This window comes from Neodiprion fabricii, chromosome 3, assembly GCF_021155785.1.
Source record: "Neodiprion fabricii isolate iyNeoFabr1 chromosome 3, iyNeoFabr1.1, whole genome shotgun sequence".
In the NCBI taxonomy this organism is placed as follows: domain Eukaryota; kingdom Metazoa; phylum Arthropoda; class Insecta; order Hymenoptera; family Diprionidae; genus Neodiprion; species Neodiprion fabricii.
The window spans coordinates 36,419,505-36,440,662 of NC_060241.1; the positions used below are offsets into that span (position 1 = coordinate 36,419,505).

A 21,158-nucleotide genomic window follows, 5' to 3' on the forward strand; every position below is an offset into this window, starting at 1 on the left:
AGGGATATAAAGAGGCTGAAATACGTTTTCGCAAAGGGGATCACCCGCCACGTGATGCGAATTTCCGGGGGCCGGAAAAAGGGCCGGAACCGCGACGCTACGGGCGTCGTAAGCCGAGCGCCGCGGCAACGCGCCGAACTCATATTCCCGGGGCGAGGGAATGCGGAAAGTTAAAACCGCGCAGGGATAATCCTGCGAGGCGTTTTCCACGTCGGGCTTTCCTCCGCCTTCGCCAACCCGTGGAATTAAGTTGCCTCCTTCGGCGGAAACTCTTTCAGAGTTGTAGTTCCGCTTCCCCGGGTATTGCGGTCTCATAACCCAATAACGACCCGATCTCATTAGCCTCGAGTTTAACAAAGTAGGTACGAACCTCGGCGTTCCAGGTAACCGAGCAAACAATATATGTATACTCAATTTTGAACACCGAATATAATAATATCGCGGGGCGTTTTGCTTCAACGGAAAGAGCGGCGAGGCGCGGTTACGCGGCTCTAAGAATATGAAAACGGCTCGTTACTCGAATATTGAACTTGAAATATGGCGGCGAATTTTTCGGCCGGACGTACAAGCTGCTTCCGGAATTTAGCTGAAACCTACTTCGAGCGAAACCGACTCGTGCACCCCGCGAACTTATTCGTCGTTTGCATATTCAGAAGGTTGCCGAAGCTCGACGTCTTAATTAAAATAAAACTGTCCCACCAAAAAATCCTTGTACTCAAGGCACCCCGGTTCGTTAAGGATAATCCCATTCAAGATGGAGATGTAGGTGAGGGCGTGCGCACATACTCGATTAAATATGTCGCCGAGCCTCCGTGTGCAATTTTTCGCTTGGAAAACGGGTCAAGTTAACCACTTGCGTGTGTAGAGGGTGTACACGAATACACCTAGTACGCCTAGACGGTTGGGCGGGACGAGTAATCGAGCAACTTTTCCGCAACGTAGAGCCCGGCTCTAATATATATTATATGTATATACGTGTATACGTTGCGAGAGCGAGACGGATGGCCTCGAGTAGAAAGGAGGAGCCGACTGCGTTTGTCTCTACGCCACGCAACGGTGCTCGGGGTAATCTGAAAATGCGAAGGACAAGTTAACCAGGATGAATAAAACTCCTCCGAGACAACGCCGTATTACGCACTCGAAGAACGAGCACTCGGTCAAAGTCTACACGCTGAAAACTGATTACGTGAGTCATAAAAGACGCTGCCTAGAATCCGGTAATACTGTAAATTTTAACGGTAAGAAAATAATTGGATCGCTCTTTGAAAGGTGGAACTTGGATCGATTGAGTGGAATTTTTACTCGTCGATACGTATTGTTCAGTTTTCTTGAGGGTTGTATGATTTTTCTTTCGAAATTTCATTTTCATATTCTATATATATTCAAGTATATACGCAGTAAATTTCACGTCGATCCGATGAATATTATCGAAGTTACGCGCACATTTGCAAAAACGCCCCGGAGCGTTTGAACGTGCTTGTGAAACTTTGAACGCGTTTTTTTCAAAACTATGTTTTCAAAGTCGGTGACCCAGATTTCTCGGAAACGGCTGAACCGATCAGTATCAAATTTTTACACAAGCTTTATCAATGCATTTTACAGTCCTTGATCGAAGGTTTTTTCTCGTCGATAAATATTTTCCATTTCATAAATAAATTGGAGTTTTCAGGGAAAATCCCTTCTTTCAGAAGCCCCCGTGTTCTTAGTAATTAACGTTTCCCTTTTTCCTTCGAATAAAGACCAGATAATACCTAATATTACCTGAATATTTTGAGGTTTTTTCATTTCAGATATCGGCTATCGCTGCTTAAAGGGTCATTATTTTTATAAATAAAAAACATGAAAATGAAGTTAAATGTCACCTCAATATGTATATAAATTTTTGCATTAATAAATTGAAACGTTTCTTCGTGAAAAATCCTTGAAAAAATAACACTTTTTCGGCCTCATAACTGCGTATAGCTCCTTAATTTGGAAAGTAATTCACCGGATGAGCAAGTTTTATCGTATTAATATATTTTCAACACAGACGAATTACTACTTGCAGCAAAAGCTACAAAATTCTGCCAGCTTTACCGACAACTTTGTTCAATCTGGTTGAATTAGAAAGGCAATTTGAAAAATAAATTCTCGCTGGGACTACATCGATATTCTAAAACTTACCGCTTAGCGAATTATTATTTTTCATATTTACCTATTTTCATCAATAATCAATACAGAGTATACGTATATAATTTAGGTAGAACGCATCGATTCCCGCCAAAAAATCACCTCGAATTTTAAACGAGTGACAACGAGTTTGTTACCAACAGTCGGCACGACGCTTTAGCAGGTAAAATTTTTCCTCATAAATTCATCCAAGCAATTTCACGTCGAGCAAAAGGAGCCGCGTACGTGCCGGAAAAGCCGAGAACCTGGCTGCAGCGAGTGGAATAAACAAAGTACAACTCTGGGGAGATTATAATATTTTCCGAGAGTTTGGGACGAAGTGCCATTATCCCGAACACACTGGGTTCCTGGCGAATGCAGGACGCCTGTTTGAATAAAAATGTTGGGTAGCCTTAGGCGGCTCGGGTTACTTTTACCCCGGCATATCCCGAGAGGAGCACGTACCTTATACCTTATACCTTGTACCTTATACCCAGGTATACCCGACGTGCAGCGTTCATAGATTACGCTAAATCCACTCATAAATCCTCGGGTTGCAGGGTTACGTACACGTGGAGGAGCCGCGCATCTATCCTGCGTGTTTTGGGTCGCCGAGCATCGTCCTGGCGGGCTGAGGGGATGAGACGCGGGGGCGGTAAAGAGCTTGCAGGAAATTCGCGCAACAGGTGGTGCCAGGAGGGCCGGGGAAGAGATTGGTCCCCTGCAATCCGTCCACACTTTGGAGGCTACCGATGCACCGCGGATAACACGGACCGTTTCCCTCACGTTTTCATTCAGGAAATAGAAAAGCTTCGGGTTTAGTCCGGCCAGGATCCACGACGAGACTCAACGCTAATTGAAAGCTCTTTGCGAATCAAGGCGGTATTACGAGCACGAGTAATTCGCTGGAAAAAGTCGGTGAATTTCCCGAATTCGTAGCTCCGAAAATAATTATTCGATTCGATTCGACCTTCTTTTCCTGAAAAGTATGGAAATCGAGTTTTATGTGTTTGCATACTTTTTTGCGGGAGATTCAATTCAAAGGACGGTGCGTTTTCCGGTGCCCACGATATATCTGAAAAGTTAATCGAGCCGTTTACTTTAAATTTTGAGACATTTTTGGGCAGAATACTCAGATTTTTGTCAGGATTTCACGTTCTTCAAACGTGATGGAATAATTTCCAAACGTTCTTCGAACTGTCACATTTTTCTTATTGCTTTGAATAATTTGCTTGAAGAAATATAGTCGAGGAGCATTTGCCATTAAAACATCTTTGGCGAACGATGAATAAAGTTCTATAAGATAAGTCGTGCAGAATCGATGTATTCGAGATTCAATTCCACGAGGAGTAAAAGGTTACCCACGAGCGATGATTCGAAGAAGCAACGGCGGTATTTTCTCTTTTTACGCGTAGCTAATTCTTACCTGCCTACGCAATTCCTTGTTGGATTGTAATATCACGCTCATGAAGTTAGGCAAGAGCCTGGCCAACATACGTAATGCACAAAGGTCAGGAAAGTTAGTAAATGTAATTTAAATACGTCTGAGGCAATTTTGTGGGAGGATTATCACGATTCTCGATACTTCATGGTACACCGTCCGTAAAACGATGGGGGGAGACGGAAAGAAAAGATAAAAGAAAACTATCGGTTGAACGAAAACGAGCATCGTTGATGAGCGGGAACCGATCTCAGCTGTAATTTTTTGCCGATCATCGAAACGCCGAACCGTCGAAGCCTTTCCTCGTTACTTACATTACGCGAGCATGTAAATCACGCGGCTTGTCGAAGCTGCAATTTAAACAAGTAGTTAGAAGAAGTCTTCCAGCGACTTCCCAACGCTTTTTTCCCCGATAATTTTACGCGACGCAGGATCGATCGTCTTCGGTGTCTGAGAATCCTTCGACCACATCATCGACCTCCGTTTCTGACGCGGCTCTCTCTCTCTCTCCTCTCTAAATCGTCGCTCGTTCAAGTTTTTCCCCGTCATTCTACGGGCGTGCCGACTCATTTCGACACCGAGATTTATCGAAAAAGCATTGTTCGCCGTTAATGAGAAGCCGGAAAAAAGTCGTCGTCGTTATCTTACGGAGCGTAGGTACCTTGCGACCTCGCCTCATCGCCTTATCGTTAGCAGGATTTAGTCATTACTCGAAAAACTTGGGTACTCAGAAGCCGGAGCCGACTGTTCACTCGTTGTATTGTACGATGAAAATAATGCCCCATCGATTGCACAGAGCTTAATACAGAGAGTCCTCAACGCGCTTTTGTTCACTGCAGCTTCGATCTTCATCGACTCCTAATTCCACCCTCCAGATAAGGACCAGTCGGAAAATTTCACCCTTCGAATATAATTGATCACGATCCTGATCGGCGGGCTTTGATATCGCGCCGTTTTATCGCGGCTGCGAAAATCGCGAAGTCACCGCCTCTTCCACTCGTGTATCTAGTACCGCATAGAAAATAGCCGCCACGCAGTGCGTACATTAAAGTACCTACATGAGACCTTCGTCGCGCCGCACACAATGGCTCGAACATGTTTTTTTTTTTCTTTCCTTTTTCTCCTTCTTCTTTCTCTTTTTCAAAGATACATTCTCCTCTCTGCACCGCGTTCACTCGCAGCCCATTGTCTCGATGCTAATTCGAAGCGAGGCTTGTCACTCGTTTCTTACACGGGGAACCGCACCCACACCGTCTCATAGACAACGATCGTTATTACCTTCCGCCGCTTATTATTCATCAACCCGCTGTAGCTGGACGTCCACGTCATCCGGAACAGAGATACGTACCTGAAACAGAGAAAAAAGCATCTCGTTATTCCAGGAAATTTGAAATTTCCGCTTCTGGATCATGCTTGATCAATTTTTTTTCTTTTTTTTTTTTTTTTTACCGATTTCGCAGATCTGGGATCGAATCGCAATTGTGCGGAGTTTAGCATCCCATAACTTTCACGGTCCTGCTACAATAAAATTTGAGGCATGCCACCCAATCTCGACACTTGACTTCGTCTTCTGTACGACGCTGATTGTAAAAGATGGTAAAAAGCGCTCGTTTTCTTTTTCTCGAGCCAAGTTCTGTGCGATGAAGATTAAAGTGCGTCTAATTGGTTCCTTTGGCTATAAATTGCCTCGAGTCTTCTCTTTAGGCTTGTGTAATAGATTCAATTCACCCATTCGACGACAAAGTGTAATCGTTTCGTCTCCAACAGGTTTCGTTCGGCTTCCGAGATTATTTTTGAAACTCGGACCTCGTTGACCGAAGAGAATAAAAAAAAAAAAAAAGAAGAAGAGAATTACAAAGCAGAGACTGGTCGAAGTAGCAAACACTGCCGAGATCCTTGAGCCACTCGACACTCGGACTCGTGTTTAATTAAATTTAACTATGAATCACGGATTTGACCATCGTGCTCACATGCGGTACTGAAGCCGGGTCCGAATGTGACGATTTTACACCGAGGCTAAACGATTTCCACCAAATTAACGCCGAGCATTTACGCGTCAATTAATGCCGAGCCGTACGGCTATTATTACTAGCGTGAAAGTAACGGTTAGCAAATGCAACCGCGGTTCAAGGGTGCAGCGTACGAGAGGAAACCGACTGTATTGTTTCCGTATAAATCCGACTCACACCACAGGGCGAAACAATCGTGGTAGCAAGGGAAAAGAGGCTGGCGCAGAAAATTTCTTTTTTGCATATTTAGCACCGCCGACTAGTGCGCGCGATATTAATTTGTGGGAAATAAATGGTCCCGGATGTGTAATAAAAGTTCACTCGCGACTCCTCGACTCCGTCAGATTCCGGCTATATAGTCGTTATCCGTAACTTTCTTTTTTTGCGGTATTCCGAACTGTCGTCGCCGTGTTTAAACGTTTCGATGAAATTAATTCCCTGTACAATTTCGGGTGAACGTCGAACGGAAGGACAGTATCGGATAATGTCACCGAGAGACGGAGACGAGGTGACGAGGGTGATAAAAATTCGATAACCACTAGCGTCTCAGGACCATTACGTGCGGTAATGTAACATTGGAGATATTGGCAGGGACGTAAGCCGATAATAATCGGATCGGTTTTGTGGAAATGCAATTATACGGAACGTTGACGGGTTGAGGAGGCCGTGAAATCGGCTGAAAATTAAAAGTAAAGACCGCGTCTCGTCGAGGCTTAATGCATTTGGAATCGCCGATTGGAAAGGGGCTGGAGACTCCAATTTTTACACGGACGAGGAGACGAGAAACCGATGGACGAGCCTTCGAAGGGATGGATTAAAATCCTTGCGACTCGGGCAGCTGGTTGTAATTCAAACTTGTTCGAGATTCGGTGCCTGAGATCTCACACCGTGGTAATGAGCTTATCTCGCGACTTGCGCGCGATTAACCGACGGATTTATATCCGCAGGAATCCCAGAATTTCTCTCCTTTTGTTCCAGGATCACGGGATAGACAAAGAGGCTGTTAAGGCTACTTGGAAAATAATTAAATTTCCCAAAAAACTTGGACCGCCCCGAGCGGTGAATCACCTGCGGCGAAAATTCTCTTCTATTCTTCTGTCGAGCCAGAGAAATTGCGTATTATATCTACTTGTAAAAGATGTAGCAGCCTTCTTTTTTCCACCGGGACTCTTTATTACACAGTTTTTGAATTATAATTCGAGAAATTTGTTGAAGAATTTCTAGACGCTGTGTTGCTTTGCGATTTTAAACAATTGCTATAACGAGGTTCACGGATTTTACTTCAATTTTACCGTCAACTATGTATTACTGCGCGATATATTCGTAAGTATAGTTCCAATTTCGTTCACGCGTATGACTAATTGTCGCACGTTTTAAATACTAACATAATTTTAACCCAGACGTAATAAAGTACGGAGTTATTTCTTTCACCACGACATCTAGCAGGCATAATTTATTGAACAACGAGTAGAACATTTTTCAATATTGTTTCATGCGTATCCAGAAATAATGTACAGTTGGGTATTTTTTTACATCAATTCCACATTGCCCCGTATAAAAATCCATAAATATTCTGAATATTTTGTATGGTAATGCGAAACATGAAAGCCAAAACGAGTATAATTTCAATTTAAAAAGCTTGTTCAACTTTTTTACCCTTTTGCATCATCTCCCACTCCAACTGGTCATTATCTCTCGGATTTATTCAAGTTGGTATTTCCTTTGTAGAAATACCTTATACGTATTTCGCATTCAAGGTTTTACATTTAGAACCTCGCCAGAATAACAGAAAATCTTGTTAGAGTTTTGACTTTGGTGATCCCTTGAATCTTGTTAAAAATGGAAAAAAATTTAAAAAAAAAATTAAAAATATTTTCAAGAGCAGTTACGAACTGGCGAAAAAAAGGAAAACAAAAAAACGCATCAACCTCTAAGACCGCGTACGATTAGATGAGAAAACGCAGAGCGTGAAGTTTGAAGAAAATTGCGTGCAGGGCATTAATTGGACAGAAACCAGTACCCATACAAATCTTATTGCATAATTCAAAGTTGTGGCGTAAGATGCAAATTTCATACCGAATTTCGCCCGGCGCCACGAACAATTTCTAGATATTTTTACGTATAATAAACAAGCCCAGGCTCGAGAGAGCGAGAAACGCAACCCTGACTGCGGTTTCAGAACTGGTATCAAGAAGCTCGATGAGAAATAGCGATAAGTAGATTTACGCACGAATCCGGGAGCTTTCGAGCCCAGAGTGCAAAGGCCTCGTCATTTCGTCAGGATCAAGTTCAACTTTCATATCTATTTATAGAAGTTGCGCTTAATGAAAACCCCGGGATTGCCTTTGATAAACCTCGCGCGTCTTTGGGGGGAGAAATGTTTCGGATACAGGAACGAACCCCACGTTTCGAAAGAAATGCCTGCAGCTCGGGAATTGGAAAGTTCTCTTCGGGATTCGGTCGGTTAGCTACCGCATCTCCGACTTTCGAACGTCGACGAGCAATCACCTCTTCGACCACATGTTCTTGAGGACGTGGAGGGCATCGGGCCCTCTCGCATCTGCAGACCCGTCACACCGGTCCCAGGGACTCATTGGCGTCGAGACGCCTACAATCCTGCCTCGATTCGACGACGCTCTTCGCCGCACTCTGGGAGTCGGTGTCCTTCGCGGAAGAAACGAAATGCAATTTCGAGAAGGGACTTTGCGAATTAACTTTGGCGAAAGTGGAGACGACCCGAGTCGAAGTTTAGCGTCTACATATAACCTTAACGAGGTTCGTACAAGCCTAGTTTGAACGAAACTGAACTAGAAATCTTACGTTGAACCTACGACTCCTAAAAATTAAAGTACTTTGACGCTATCGGTAATTTATTGAACCTATTTTGACGTTATTCATTCCTCCATAGATGATATATTATTACAGCGACGTTCAAGTGTTCGCGATTAATAATCCAAGAGCTGTTTCGCCAAGCTTTAATAACATTTGAAAATTGAGTATCGTATTTCGACTGTATTCGTTCAACGTTCTTACGAATACAAAAGTCCTTTAAACGAGATGAGCTTCAAGTTAATATAGATACAAAATTCAAAAATTTATTATTGCAGTGAACTGTACTATTTCTGGAGGTTTAGACGAGGTTCTAAACAGAACCTACTTTGAGCCTAAAGTTGGTAAATCGGAAAATAGGAGCTCCTGTGTAGGATTTGAAGTAGGCGCTAAATTCGACTTGGGGACTGTTTGGAAATCACGTTGCAATCGGAATTTCCAAAAATTTAATTCTTCGCATAAACGAACAAGATTAGCATCGAAAGCGGGGCCCGAGATTCGTTAAACACTCGTGTTATTTTAATAATCATCAGCAACTGCGGATGAATACGGATTATTCCAACTTGAAACACTGTTGAAACAATTTTTTCAATCGACTAGATAATCATTTGATAACTTCAACAAGAAAGTGGTATGACAATAGAAACAAGTGTGATTTACTTGACGCAAGAAAAGCTTCGTTGATTTTACTTTAGACGTGTATTCGAATGAACGAGAATTTTTATTCGATACTGAGAAACTATTTTATACTTGACAATTCACAATTACTATTATATGTTACAGTAACGACTGTTCAATTGTGTGATAGAATTCTTATTTCTCTTTGACCAGTGTCTCCGATTTTTCATAAAATCTATAATCTTTCCTGACTAAATTTTTATTTCAGCAGTAAAGATTCGATGTGACTCGAGCAGAATCAGAGCTTAAATTTTTCGCTCCTTCTTCACCCTCGCCGCAAAATGGCTTCTTAATCCGTTCGTACGGACGATTTTGGGGGTAATCGAGCGACAATTCGTTCAAGGATTTATCCGGGTTGAATTTTTAGGACATAAATAATCCTCTGGAGAATTCCCGGAGCGTACAGTCGGTGACCCCGTAGGTCATTGTAGGTCGGGGAAAAATCTGACCCTCATATATTAAATCGCGTGAGCGGTGAGCGCTGCTGCACGGGCAGGTAAGTTTGGAAATCTGATTTTTATTCACTCTCGGGAAGATCCAACTTCCGGGACAATGCCTCCCGGCCACGGGTCAGCTTATCAAATCAAACTGCTTTTCTTCGGGGGTGTTATTCGCAGGGGAGTTGGATCGTTTTATTCCAACTTTGCACCGCGTCTCTTGACCGCGCGATTGCGATCGGCTACGAGTCCAGCATCGAGGAGGACTTTATCCCTAGGGCAATTCTGAATCTTATCAACCCTCGACGTATCCTGTATAGTTGTTGTCAACCGGCGCGATATAACAAGTTTCAAATCCATTTTCCTCGCTTTTTCAGTTTTTTCTCTTAAGAAACCCTTGATTCTTTCACTTCGTATCAACCTTTAATAGAAAATCGGAACAACAACAAAGGTTCAAAGATGTTCTTGAGAGTAGCGGTATTGACTATAATCTATTACACGTTGCATTATATGCGCGTCATCGCGAAAGTCTTGTCGGTTTTAGGTTAATCGGTAACAAGAAGCTTGGCCGAAGATTTCCAGAGAAAATGACGACGGGAAACTACGTCGAAAAATCGATGTTTGAAGATTGCACAAATTTTGCGACATCGTGTTTCATTTTTCAGGAACAGAGAAAGATGAGGTTATTTTTACTAAAAAACTTGAAACAAGTAAAGAAAATACGATTCAGTTATCAGATACTTATGTGTACAGATGTACCTAAATTATACTCGGAAAACCGAAAGCTCATCGTTTTCGAAACAGCCCAGGATAATACGCACGGGAGTGGCGTAACAGGGGTTGCCTGTGAAAAATGATTGAGAAAGAGAAAACGGTGTGAAATAAAAAGGGTAACAAAATTCCCTATCCGAAACACATGGCGGGAGAACCTAAATGTGAAGAGAGAAAAAAATGGGAAAACCAATGTCGTAGGTGAAACTTGGGGCGCTGCGAAACGACAGCGATTGGTCGGAACTAAGCAGGCACCTGCGTTTTTCATTACATAATCCAGAGTTTTGTATCGTAGGACACACGCACACGATGTAGAATATAAGGAAGGAAGGAGTTTTCGAACAGCCCGACGTATCCTTTGGGTTACGAGCGAGCTCCGCGAATGGATACCTCGAAGGACCATCGTCCTGCGATCCCGGGGCAATTGTGCAGCCTCCGACCAATTTCGACCCTTATATATTACCGGGATAAAAGTGACTCCGATCCATCGATAACCCGGCAAGCTGTCCGACTCCTGTTTCGTTATTTCCCATTTTCCAAGACGGCGACGCCGCTGCCACGCTGACGCTGGCGTAGTTTCGAAGCCGGTTTACAGCGGCGCTCCTTCCTTCGAAGCCCGTTACCTTACCTCTCGTCGCACACGGAGAAAGAAAACCACGGACACAAGTAACTCGGATCACGTTTCGACACGAAACCCCGTGGAGTAAGGGGGACGGCTCTTAAGCCTAGTCCACAGGAATATTTACGTCCCAACGGCGATTCATCGCCGGAGCTTTTATCACCCACCCTTATCCACCCCGACTACCCTCCGGCATTTTTCATCCCCATTGCGCGACGGTCAAGCCGCGAAATTACAGTCATCCGGGGCTCAAGTCCCGGATCATTCGAGTCTCCGGGTATTTTGCGGACCGTGTGAGACGAGCCTTATTGCCGTGATCACTCACCTTCCTCTCCCTCCCACTCTCTCGCTCTTTCTCTATCCTTTCCCCCTCCCCCGCCCCCCGCCGGCACCGTTCACGTTTTTATAGTACTATGAAAAATATCGTAACCATCATCGCCTCTGTGTTTAATTATTCCGGTGCTCGAAGAGAGATCCGAGACTTCTACGCGAGACGGAATTTCCTCCGTGCGTACGCCCGAGTTCGAATTCCCTTTACTATTAACGCTCACGGCTTACGGCTTACCGATGGCCTGGCCTCTTTCTGTAATACCGAATGAATGGCGCCTGGCGTCGTAATACGAGGTCATTGAGCGCGTCTCTTCGACGTACTACTGAAATCTGCATACCTTTTTCGCATTCCTTTTACTCCGATTCACCGAACGCCGGAGCTTGTTTTCTTTCTTGAGATGTTTTGAGGACCGGGACACGTGACGATTGTTTAACTGAGAGTATTTACGAGAATCCATTCCAGTTTTCGTAATGCGCGTCGGTTCGATGTGGAATTTTTTTTCTTTTATCACGTTCGCTTCGAACGAATGTCAGGAACTGCTCGTTGCTCAGCTGTAGGAGCGATAAATTACTACGTACCCACCAATTATTAACTGTATAAATTGCGAAATGTAAGCTTAAAACTTGTCTTGCGATGAAATAGATTGCTGACGAGAAATTTGTTCGGTACATACTCGATATTTATTCAGACACAATATTTATGCAGACTAAAGGACATTTTTGACAACAACGACACTATCATTTTACGATAAATACCGAATCGACTTACCCGCAAAAATTTTCTTCCCAATTCCTGTAAATAATTTTCAATCGATCAAGCGACAGCTCAAAACACTTTGATATTTAGCCTAATTTTTTCTTTCCACTCTCAGATTCTCGAATCGGGTTGCGAATTTCTACAAATCTGATCTGAGGTCATGCGACTCGAAAGGCGATGTATAATTCTCGTAAAACGAGTTCCCGTGAATGACGATAGCGTCATCGGCAGATGATCTGCGCGACGATCGAGGCGATTCAAAGTCTGCTTTATAATTTGCCGAATAAGCTATCGTCGATCAAAGTTCTTCCGAGAACGAAGAAAGCCCCTCGAATTCCGCGGATCGGTTTTTCCGTCAAAGAACCGCCGTCGCGATCGTGAGAAAATCGGAGTACCTGAGCATACACGCAGGTATATCAGAGGAGTATTTCAAAGGATCTTGAGTCGGATCCCGTCGCGTAGCTCTGGATGAAATAGCGACACTGTATTCACCGGCGTACCTGCGGGGATGATTTCCGAGAAGCGAGATAAAAGGAGGGGGGTGGAAGAAAATGGGCGGGTAAAGAGCGGCTTGTTTGCGGATGCAAAACGTCCTTAAATTTGTTAGCCCGATACAAAGTGAAAAGAAAGCTCCGCGGCCGTTCGAAGCGCTGGAAATTGTTATACTGACCGTCTTTGACGCGGTCGAAACGCTCGAATAATCTCCTGCAAGGCAGAATCGTTAGGGGATCAGAATAAAAAATTCTCGATGCATCGAGGACTCCCACGCTTCGTTCCTGAAACCGATCCCGCGTATGATCGCCCGCATCGAGGAAATTCCAGATCCATCCCGCAGGACCTCGAATCTCGAGAAAAGTTTGCTCGAATCTGGCTGGTGTGTTGACACGCTTTTATCGTGCTTGCGAAGGGCGGGAATGCAAATGTGGAAGGATTGGAAAAAGAAGGCTCCCGACACACCGAATCCTGAGAAGCGCAAGAATCTATTTGACAAATTTTTTGAAGTGTAAAAATTATTGAAGTACGTTATAAAAAATCAGTTAAAAATTGGTAAAGGTAAAGCGTAGAATCTTCGGAATTAACAAGAATGACAGCATAACAACAGCAAGCGACAACATAAGATCTTGATAATTCTAACGATTCTACGTACTTTCCTATAGTTTTTCACAAACTGACATCCTACGAAAAAGACTTTCGCGGTTCTGTAAGCTCGATATTCTTATCCTTCCGTTTTCTAGCACTTTCCAAATTTTCACCCCCATGACACAGGAATCATCCAATCACGGGAGTAACGGCATGGGATACCGATACCACCGTGCAGGCGAGTCGTGCACCAGGATTTCGGCCACTGTCTGGGACTCAAGAGAGGAATCGGTTGACACCTTTTGTGGCAACACGCGTCTGCCTTCTTTTCGGCGCAGGTGCGCAGCTGCCGGGCTGGGATATCGAAATACGCGATGCGGTTCGTCGAACAGGTTTGCCTGAGAAGATCGGGGGGTGAAGAGCGAGAGAAACGGGGGGAGGAAATAACGAAGGAAAATAATCGGAACAGGTTCGTTTCACACGCTGCACTTAGCTGCCCGGCGTTCCTGCGTTGCGGGCTTAATTCTTACACAGTTGCGTTTTTTCTCCGTTAAAAGCAAAGTATTATACCTACACCGATGGTAATCATCCCCAGCATTGACTATTTTGTATGAAAAAAAAAAAAAAAATCGGCAGATCGATCGATCGAGGCGAGACCTCGTACGCGAGCAGATTTTTCTTGATCGTGACGCAGCGCAGGAGTTTCGAAAGAAGAAATTGACGAAGTATCTGAACCGAGGTAACACCTTGAGGATCAACCCTGTATCGCGATGCATTATTATAGGGGTGCATTGACCAAGGGGTGGCGTTATTGTTATTCATTCCGGGGGGACAACTTGTGGCGATCCACGGGCGTAATTAAATATTCGTGCACCTTGTAGAATACACGCGTGTATACACGCCAAGATCTGGATTACCAAGTGACGGAGGTTGTCGCGATGAAAGGGGTTCCAACTCGTGATCGCTGATCCGAGCCAGCTCCACCTGTTACAAAATGCGGGTATCTGCGGGCGGATGGGTTCTGAACGTGAGCGTATTTCCCCCTTTGTACTTCACACGCACACTTTCTTTGTCTCCATTCGTTAGTCCCGTGGAAATTTAATGGGAAAAAGAATAAGGGCGAAAAGAAGAAGAAGAAGAAGAAGTGAAATTATTTTCGAACGAGACAGGCGTCGGATATGATAATTTGACAATTATAATAATAGCTGGTACTCGCGGAGCAGGAACGGTATAACAATTCATCAAGGTGGTATAATAATAAACGTACGGAGCGTAGTTTGTAATTGTAACGAAGCACGCGGCTCATGATCCCGGGGTAGAAATTACTGTATTGGCATCTGGGGAGTGATTTCGAAAGCTAACCAGTTTGGAAGAGTTAACGAAGAAAAGCACGCCCGCTGAATGACTAATAAGGTTGGTCTGTATACCTGTGTAGACGTATAAACGTTTGTATATACATAAATATATACATGTATATATATACGTATACGTATATAAAAATTTTTCATCGCTGCGTGCGAAACGCTAAATGCGGATAAGCCAATTAAGTAGATGTATCAAACCTATGATACACGTATACATGCAAAGAAGAACCACGGTATAATTGTCTACACCGATAACGGTAATGATAATAATAACACTAAAAAGCAGTCGCTCGTTTTCCCGGAAAAATTACCCAGCCACTCTGATTGGACGTAATTTTTTTTGTCGTCCTCCTCCTCCTCCTCCTCCTCCTCCATCTCGTTCCGCATTTCATTACGGTTTCTGGTTTCAATTCCCTTCCGCTACTTAGCGCAGGTTTCAGGTATTCTCTCCTCGAGTTCTATCCTGAAAGCTTTCACTCAAAAATTACTTAAATTCCGAAACGAGGTCACGCGTTAGGGCAATATCGCACACACAAGGTATCGGCAACAGGGAATCCACGCCAAGAGGATTGAAACGAGAGCGTCAAAGGACGCGGGATGTTCGGGTCCATAAATTTATAGAAGTGACGTGCGGCCTTCGCACGCACACACGCGTAGAGAGAAGTGCGGTTGGGACAGCGGATACCGAGGCCGGGGGTCAGGAGTAAAATGATCTGCGAAACAGGGGAAATAGCTGCAGTCGGCCGAAACTCGACTGGATCCGAAGTATGGTGGGGGGAACGAATTACCGGGTCAAAAGGGCGCTGGCAGGGGTGAAAAAGTTTGACCGTTCAGGAATGAGTGAAAAAGTCGGGGAAAAAGGGAAAAACGAAAATCGAAACAAAGGGAGGGGAGGGTAAGGAAAGGGCAGCGCAACGCGAAAGGGAAAAAATAAGTAGCAACGAGGGCGAGAGGATCGAGTGGCAAGGGGGGGGGGGGGGGGGGGAGAAAGGCGCGCCTTAAGCTCTGTCCTAAGGCCCACACACCCGCTCGTTTACCGAGAAACGAGACAGGCTCTCCATTGTTGTCGAGAAAACCGGGACGCCGGGCGTCAGAAGGCAATTCAAGGCGTCGCGTCGCCCGAGATGCAGCCGTGCAGCAGCCGAAGAAGATGGAAAATGAGGGGAAAAGGAAACGGGAAGCGTCGCGACGCCGACGAGACGCAGTGCAGTTCAGGAAATCACTGCCTCTTACTTTAATCTTCCGATTATCTCGTATTACCTCGTTAGATGATATTGCACCGGGAATCGAGTCAGACGGTTCGCTTTGTAGATAGGTACTACAGAAACCGTTCGACTCTGGCACGTACCTTCCTACAATCGCCGCCACTTTGCTGCTATTAGTTACTTCCCGTAATACGTGTAACCTGTACCTTTCGCCTAAATGTCCGGAACACCGTGCGCGGTCCGTTTAACCCATCACCGTTGATTTACTCGCCGCATAATGCTGCCCGAGTTCGGCGATAGGCCAAAAAGTAGTTTCGCAGTGAACGAAGAGCACCTTAAGTACCTTAAGCCGAACATCTTGAGGGTGGCCGCAAAATGGAGATCCTTACAAGCGAAAGCTGCACTGAGAAAAATTTCACTTGTTGTAGTAACTAGAAAAATTCGGTAAAACAGGTATGGTTGAAAAAACTGTTTGAATATTGTTGGAATTAGGAAAAACGAGCTACGCGTAACCATTTTGCATTATTGTCGATACTTTTTTGGTAATTGCCACGCAAAATCAGTTTGTGAGGTTTACTCTACTTGTTTAGTTAAATAAGGATTGAACGTCAATTTATCGTTGCTAGAAAACTAATTTCCATTTTCTACCTAGAACTGTATTTTCCGATTGCGGTAAGAAATGAAAATAGTCAAGGACTGAGCGATAACCGGTACTAAAGATTTCTCTCAGTTTGGGTTATGCCGACTTCGGTCCTTGTTTGATGTTACTCGGTTTTCGGATGAAGTTGGAAACTTAATTCCATGAATCACACGCGAGGCTGTTTGCGTGATAAAGCAAAGAAATCGATTCGAGTAACAAGTTTCGGTGACTTGAAAAATGAGAAAATGTTTTTCCGTTTCCCCGTTGGGCTGCTTTTTGTTTGTCTTAATTCGTGCGGGTATTCCCAGAGATGAAATTTTCGTCTGCTCCTCTGGCGCGGGGCTCGAGCCTCGGAGGGTTGAAAAAGACGGTTAATTTCCCTCGGAGAAGGTCTGCGGAAGTCGGGTCGAAACTAAAGCGGTAACTCGTCGTCTCGTAAATATTTGAAGGAGACGATTAATCGCCGGGTATTTTTCTCTATCATCGCATACACGATCCGAGTTCAAACATTACGTTCCTCTCCACGGATAACAGTTCAAAGACTAATGCCGCACGCTTCTTTTATTCTCGTACGCACACAAGCAGTCTGAAAGCGCAATATTTCGCTCCTGGTTGTATAAAGCAGCGGACGGTAAGAAGCTTTGGTCAACTATGATCACGTAAAGGATAAATACTTTATTTATTAAACTCACATAAGTGCGACGGATGTGCGTATTTTATTGCACATAAAATGGAAGATATATTTCGTCGCCGTAATCGCATCATGATATTGCAGCTCAGGTTGTAACGATATTACATGCGAGTCACATAGAATATAAAGTAATTCGTATGTACGCGCCTTAAGCACATACAACGTTTCAAAATAAAGGGCAAACGCTTAACTCTAGGTGTCACGTCGGTCAAGATCACCTATCCGGTGAAATAAGTGTAACTCTCTCTCTCTGCGAGCCGGGGTCGAAGCGAACGGTCGATATAAAGTCTAGTCCTGTCATATTCACATTCTTATAATTTCGTTAACATTTGGGAAAACAAAACAAGTAAAAAAAAAAAAATTTGAGACGACGATTCATACAAGAAGTGTAACCCAACGGAATCCCAATCTTTCGGAGCCTGTGAGCCTAAAGAACAAATCCAAATATCTGATCGACGAACGACCACGCAGTATAATCGGTGAAGACCGATTCTATAAAAGGAATATCCAAGAACTTCAACATCCATGATCATCTACGGAGCCGTTAGGCCACCTCTCTTCATCAGAGATATTCCGAGCTAAGTCATCGTTTCATTACTGATTTGTAGGTGGATTGTGCCACAAATCTGTAATAGCCTTCTTAAGTCAGTATTTTATATCTTCGTCTGTTAACTTTATTGTAATCTCACCATAATTTAGAGTCCTTTGTCAGTAGATTCATTCTTTCACTAGAATCATTTTTAAATTTGAAGCATAAAGGAAAAGAGAGCCAGTCTTTCGTTAATATGGTACAAAAATTTTACCAGAATAATTATATACAAAACGTCGGTAATCGCATTGAGTAATTTTAACGTGTGAATGAAAGAGTGAATGAGATTTTCTATGATTGCCTGTTCTTTTAAAAGGTTATACCAAAACTCAATAAATCTGTGTTCTACATTGTTTCCTCCTGATTTAATGTATTTTGTTTATTGAATATATCTAGATTTCTAATATAACATAAAATCAAAACGTATCGGTTGAACCTCAAAAAAAAAAAACCGTTACAAAATGGCGCCCGAACATAAAGTTTAGACATAAAGAAAGTAAACATAGGATTAAATTTGAAACTTCGTCGTTGAATGTTTGTATGATTGACCTTAGGTAGTAATTGTAAGAAACATATATTACGCGATAAATAGAAATATAAGAATTTCAAAAGTACATGGCACCAACGATTAAAAGAACACCTGTTAAAACTAGGTCAAGGATCACAAATAAACCAAGGAGGTCAGAACCTGACATATCAAAAGCAGGCAATAGTCAAATACGAAATAATACAGGCGAGATGGAGGGAGAACTGGAGCGTTTGAAGGAGGAAATGGCGAGTTTCGCGGGTTTACGAAATACGATTGAACAGCTACAGGCACAACAAGCAACTAACGCACAGCTGGCAAACGAAGTCGCATTGTTGAAGCTCCAGAACGAACAACAAAGACAGGCTCTTCAACAGATACAGAATCCAGTTCAACAACCAGTTACCAATAACGATCAAATATCGGTGAGTGAGTTAATAGTAAGTTTGCAACGAAGTCACATTGATGCCAAAGCTCCCGAGTTTACAGATGAAGAAGTTATAAATCCTATTGAATATTTGGAAAATTTGGAAAATTATTTCAGGTTAAAATGTGTGAAGGAAGAGTGTAAATTGTCGATAGTCGAAAGTAAATTATCAGGTAGAGCAAAAATATGGTGGGAAGCGAGTAAAGAAACTATCAACACGTATAATGATTTTAAAGAAGCCTTTAAAAATAAATTTTATTCCATTCCAATCCAAGTTAAAGTCAAAACAAAGTGGAGTTCAAGAAGGTATAATCAACAGGATGGTTCACTTCAAACATATTTTTTTAAACAGCTTAAGGAAGCAAAATACCTATTACCGAAACTAGACCAGTTCGAAATAAACTATACCATTATCCAACAATTACCATATAAAATTCGTGATACTCTAGCAACTGTGAATATGGCGGATACAAAAATAATAGAACAAGCTTTATCGCAATTAGATGTAAATTATGAAGAAAGAAACAATAATAAACACAAATATCAAAATCAAAGTAACAACAATCAAGTGAATAATGTAAACAACATGCAAATTCAACATAAACAACAGCAACAGATAAATAATACAAGTAGGCAACAAAATTATCCAAATGCTGCAAACAACTTTTATCAAAATCCTCAATTTGGTACAAACTTATCACCATGGCAATATCAACCGCAAGTTCAAGCATCAACAAGCAACCAAATGAATTTACCAAACGTCAATTATCCACCACCTTATTTCTCAGGAACCAATAATCAGATACAGTCATTACAAACTCAAATGCAAACTAACACCAATAATTTACAAACCAGTCCAAATAGAAATTTAAACTAATAAACAGCTCGATGTGTATAAGTCCGACATCGAGTTGGGATTATGCAAATTTAGTTGAGGACTTAATGCACGAAATTGGTAATGCTGAAGAAAAAATTGAAAGAGTAAAACAAAACTTATCGAATGGTCCGAATGTAGTAATAAATGTGTTAAATTATCGAATGGTAGCTTTATTTGATTCAGGAAGCCAAGTAACATGTATGTCTGAAAAAGTATATAAATCTCTCAAAGGTAATCATAGTTTAAATGAACTACCAGTTACAAATGTAGTAGTTTTACCAGCAATTGGGAAAAAGCCCACAGCGGTTAAGCGACAAATTTTGGTTGATGTTCATATAGGATCGCAGAAAATCACAACAGCTTTTTTAATTATACCGCATCTGTCTAGTAGTGTGATTTTTGGTAACGATTGGCTTGATATTAATAAAGTAGTTTTAGATTACGGTCAGAAAACAATTAGTATTAAAGGTAAAGTAATAGCTCCACCACTTTTCTCATACGACCGGGAACCTGCGGAAAGGTTGAGCTCATTTGCACAAAACGCGAAAATATATATCAAAATTTTAAGAACTGAAGATTCAGAAAAAGAACATGAAAAAATAGGTAAAGAAATATTTAAAAAGAATTCAAAGAAAGAGAATAATAATGAAGAAAATAAAAATGATGATGAAGATATAAAAACAGTTTTTGAAAATATCACAACTAAAGATCCTGAATGTGATAATGATGATAAAATGTCAGAAACACATGAAAATGTGATGCAAATTGACAATGAATCTGATTGTGTAGAAGAGAATAAAATTGATGAAGAAACAGAAATAAATTTAAAATATATCTTTGTAGAAAATGATGAAATTGATAAAAATATTTTAGTAGATAAGGAAAATATATGTGTAGCAATAAGTGAATTTGATAAAATTGCATCGGTAGATCAAAGAGATAATCCGAGAAATAATGAATTAGAAAATCTAAATTTGATGTGTGTAAAAAATAATATAAAATGTAATGAATCTGTATTTCAAAATGTAAACGAACATGAACAAAATAACGCAGAAACAATAGAATCACAAGACCATAATTTTTACAAAAAGAATTTAGTTTGCCAGAAAACAGTAGAATCGGAAGATCACAATTTTTTTAAAGATAAATTGGATGAAAATATCGAATCAATTTTAATAGAACAAATTCAAGTAACAAGATCTCAAACAAATGATCAAAACTTTTTCGAATCTGTCCGGTCGATCGCGAATAATCTTATGGGTACAAGTGAAGAGCAAAAAGTTGAGCTGGAAAAATTGCTAATTAAATATGAAAAACTATTTTCAGAGAAAGCCGGATGTACAAACATTTATGAACACTCTATCAAATTACTAAAAGACAAGCCAATCGTTAAAAAATCATACCCGGTACCATTTAAACTTAGAGAAGCAGTAGATGCAGAGATAAAGAAAATGCTTCAAGCAGGAATTATAGAAAGATCAAATAGTCAATACTGCAATCCATTGCGAATAGTACAAAAGAGGGAGAATGGAGTGAGGTTATGTTTAGATGCCAGATATATAAATGACATAATTGAGTCTGATAACGAATGTCCACCACCAATAAATGAATTATTAAGAAAATATCATGGTGTAAAATACATGACATCTACTGATCTAACACATGGATATTGGCAAATCCCGCTAGAGAGAAATTCACGTCAATATACAGCTTTTTTACACGGTGGCACTTTATACCATT

The 21,158-nt window shown here is 42.0% G+C and overlaps 2 protein-coding genes across 3 annotated transcripts in view; one reads left to right on the forward strand and one right to left on the reverse strand.

Moving 5' to 3' along the window:
- Positions 1–21,158, reverse strand: part of LOC124178877 (hemicentin-2-like) — a 249,234-nt gene that overhangs the window by 52,078 nt on the left and 175,998 nt on the right. The gene's annotated exons all lie outside the window — the stretch shown is intronic.
- On the forward strand, positions 5,670–19,539 carry LOC124178880 (putative uncharacterized protein DDB_G0272516). The gene is made up of 3 exons (XM_046562652.1): positions 5,670–5,682; positions 7,481–7,482; positions 17,089–19,539. Exon 3 carries the CDS (start codon positions 18,204–18,206, stop codon positions 19,416–19,418), a length of 1,215 nt encoding a protein of 404 aa, XP_046418608.1. The 5' UTR covers positions 5,670–5,682; positions 7,481–7,482; positions 17,089–18,203; the 3' UTR covers positions 19,419–19,539.